Source organism: Jaculus jaculus, chromosome 8 (assembly GCF_020740685.1).
Source record: "Jaculus jaculus isolate mJacJac1 chromosome 8, mJacJac1.mat.Y.cur, whole genome shotgun sequence".
Lineage (NCBI taxonomy): Eukaryota > Metazoa > Chordata > Mammalia > Rodentia > Dipodidae > Jaculus > Jaculus jaculus.
This window is the reverse complement of record NC_059109.1, coordinates 115,141,658-115,145,153: the sequence shown is the minus strand read 5'-3', so window position 1 is coordinate 115,145,153 and position 3,496 is coordinate 115,141,658. Positions and strand designations below refer to the sequence as shown.

General features: G+C 40.8%; 1 protein-coding gene across 1 annotated transcript in view; it reads left to right on the top strand.

The window, feature by feature from the left end:
• The window catches only part of LOC123462893, a 65,312-nt gene extending 63,615 nt beyond the window's left edge, over positions 1–1,697 (top strand). Inside the window, exon 35 of the mRNA XM_045157061.1 lies at positions 1,588–1,697. Within this exon, the coding sequence (XP_045012996.1) occupies positions 1,588–1,697 (110 nt within the window). The remainder of the gene's footprint in view (positions 1–1,587) is intronic.
• Positions 1,698–3,496: the final 1,799 nt, after the last annotated feature.

Here is a 3,496-nt window from a genome sequence, read left to right as displayed (position 1 = left end):
CAGAACTGTGTTTTCTTCATCTGAAAGGGACAGGTTTAATACACACTTGAAGAGGTTACATTCCTTTATAAAGTATTTAATTAAATTTATTTATTTGAGAGGAGAGAGAGAAAGAAAGAATGAGAACAGGAGGTGCCAGGGGCCCCACGTTTTGCTACATACAAACTGCCGAGTGCATGCACCACTTTGTGCATCTGGCTCTATGTAGGATACTGGGAAATCAAACTCTATGTCATTAGGGCTTGGCAGGCAAGTGCCTTAACCACTAGCAATCTTTCCAGTCCCATCCTTTTTTATGTTTGTTATGAACTATTTCATACAGAGAAAACAAAAAAGATGACCTAATATTTGGTGTATTACTACCACAGATGGCAGTAAAGACTACTTAACTTAAAACTTTAGGTTTACTGAATTTTCTCAGAATTTTTAAGGGGGTTTTAAGGTAGGATCTTCTTGTAGCCCAGGCTGACGTGGGAATTTCACTATGTTGTCTCATGGGTGGCCTCAAACTCTATGGTGATTCTCACTACTTCTGCCCCTCCTAGTGCTGAAATTTGCACCACCACAACCCACTATTGAGATTTTTTTTAAAGAAATAAAAAACAGATGTAGAAAAAAGGCCTTTTTGCTCTCTAAACCCAAAGCTATTCCCTCACCGTGTAAGCCCACCCAGTGTGCCTCAGGATATGGGATCCTGATTGGAGTTCAAGTCCACAAGGGATGATTTGATGACACAGGAAAAGGATGCCTTACCTAAAACCCTACCCTGTAGTGAACTTCATTAGGACCTTTGTTTATCTGTTTATTGCATCTGGGGTTAAAAATTCCAATTTACCCAATAAGGAGGGCACAAGATCACAAATGCTTTGTAATCTGTGAAGTGATGCAGAAATTATTTTACAGGAATGTGGGTTACTATTAGGTTCATAATTTGTCTTGAAATTACAACAGATTATCTAGAAGAGGTTAGGGTTAGGAGGGGAGGGACAAAAGAAAAGATGGAGGAGAGGTACACAGAAAGACAGAGAAGAAGGAGAGACAATGACTCTGTGCAAGGCAGCTGGGGTCCTTTGGAATGGTTTTACTTGGTCCCACCCCTGGCTTGCACCTGTTTCCTGGTATGTATGTAACAAAGCTGGGAATCTTTTACCCTGTGCTTTAGGGAAACATGTTCACAGGTCAGTGCAGATGATTATTGTTTGTTATTATGACTCTTTTATCAGCTAAAGGTATACTGTGTTACTCCTTCATTAACAAAATGAAGTTGGAAGTTTTTTCTTTTTTTTTTTTTACTACTTATTTGAGAGAGAGGTAAGGAAGAGAAAGAGAGGGAGAAAAGAAGGGGGAAGGGAAGGGTTGGACATGCCAAGGCCTCCTGTCCCTGCACATGAACTCCAAATTGCACATATGTGGTCACCTTTGTGAGCTGGCTTTACATGGGTAGTGGGGAATCAAACCCAGGTTCTGGCAGACTTGGCAAGCAGGTGCCTTCAACTGCTGAGCTATCTCTCTAACCCTTCATTTACTTGCAATAATGTTTCTGGCTAGATTGTCGATTAAATATGCTTCTGTGAGATTTTGACAAAGTATTACCTGGCATAGAAGCTCTTCAGTCGTTCATCCTGGGTGGTGGTCAGGAAAGGCATTCAGAGAGAAGCATCCGGAGAGCAGCAGGAAAAGATGGTGATGCAGCATGACAAAGGGGAGGAATCCCTCAGATGGCTGGAGTATGTGATGCAAGAACATGCTGAAGGAAGAGATTCAGCAAACAAGGCCAGTTAAGATGAGGGACAGGACAGATTTCTTGTCTGGTAGTTTAGGCAAAGGATGTGATAGTGAGCAGAGAACAGAAATCAACATGGGGACAGGATAGGATACTTTTGACAGGTGTTGAATGATGCTTTTTTTTTTTTTTTTTTTTTTTTTTTTTTTTTTTTTTTTTTTTTGGTTTTTCAAGGTGGGATCTCACTCTGGCCCAGGCTGACCTGGAATTGACAATGTAGTCTCAGGCTGGCCTCTAACTCATGGTAACTCTCCTACCTCTGCCTCCCAAGTGCTGGGATTAAGGCATGCGCCACCACACCTGCTTATTGTTGTTTTTTTGTTTTGTTTTTTTTCAGTTTTTCAAGGTAAGATCTCACTCGAGCTCTGGCTGACCTGGGATTAACTCTGTTATTCTCAGGGTGGCCTCAAACTCACAGCAATCCTCCTACCTCTGCCTCCCGAGTGCTGGGATTAAAGGCGTGTGCCTCCACACCCAGCTGCTTTCTTGAGCAAGGTGTAAATGACACACAGCTTACAGTATTAAGGGTAACCTAAAATTATCTAGAAATGAAAAAGGAGGAAAAACATTCTACCCTTTGAGGAAGAAAAAAAAAAAAAAAAGAAAGAGAACTTTCTCCTGCAGAAGCTTATAAACCAGCTAATTTTATTTTGGGGTATTGAAAAAAGAGGTAAAAACACTCCTTCCTTCAATGTTTAGGGTATTCAGAATCTAAATGCAACTGCTTCTAAAAGGTAGCTAAAAGTTCTTCTGGATATTGTCTAAGTTGTGTGTGTGTGTGTGTGTGTGTGTGTGTGTGTGTGTGTGTATCATTTAATCCTTACAACTCTGTGATATACTCAACATAAGTGTTATACATGGAGAGAATGAGGCATGAGGAAGTAATTTTTCCCACGGTCATAGAGCTAATAAGTGACAGTGCAGAACTCAAACTGATGAGAGTGGTTTCTGGAGCATGGTTTTGCAATCCTGAGTTACTTTTGATGTATGTGCCTCAGTGAAAAAATAAAACAACAAACTAGCTCAGTAGCAGCATGTTACACATGCACTTCCTGTGCCTTTAAGCTTAGAAGACACTCCTGTTTATGTACTCTGTGATTGAATTACTCACTGGTGAATTGCTCATCCCATTTCTTTGTTTTGTTCTTGTCCTGTTGGTTTTATTATTTGTTAGCTGCCACAAAATATAAGTGCCTGAAAATAGGGCCAAGGGATCTAAATTCATCAACTTGTTGATTTCTAAGACTCAGGTTAACTCCATAGCTAAAGCAAAAATAAGTCAAACTATTTCTCAAGTGGTTATTACTAACCAGAGCATTTTTTTAAGATTTAGAGACTGTATTAGATTAAGAGAAGAGAGTGAAGGAAGTGCAGAGAGCTCCCGCCATGTGGAGCACAAATGAGTAATCTGCCTTCTAAAATCATCTGATGTTGCCAGGTATGGTAGTTCATGCCTGTAATCCCAGTACTCCAGAGGCAGAGGTTGACATGAATAGCTCTGTGAGTTCGAGGCCAGCCTGAGGGAGTTCCAGGCCAGTCTGGGCTAGACTGAGACCCTACCTTGAAATAACAAAAAGAAAACCAAAAAGTCTGATGTATACAATGCAGTGCTGCTTTCTTGTTTTTGTTTTGCAGTACTGGACTTTAAACCCAGGGCCTCAAGCATGCTAAGCAAGCGCTCTATCACTCCAGCCCTCCTTTTTATTTTGAGCT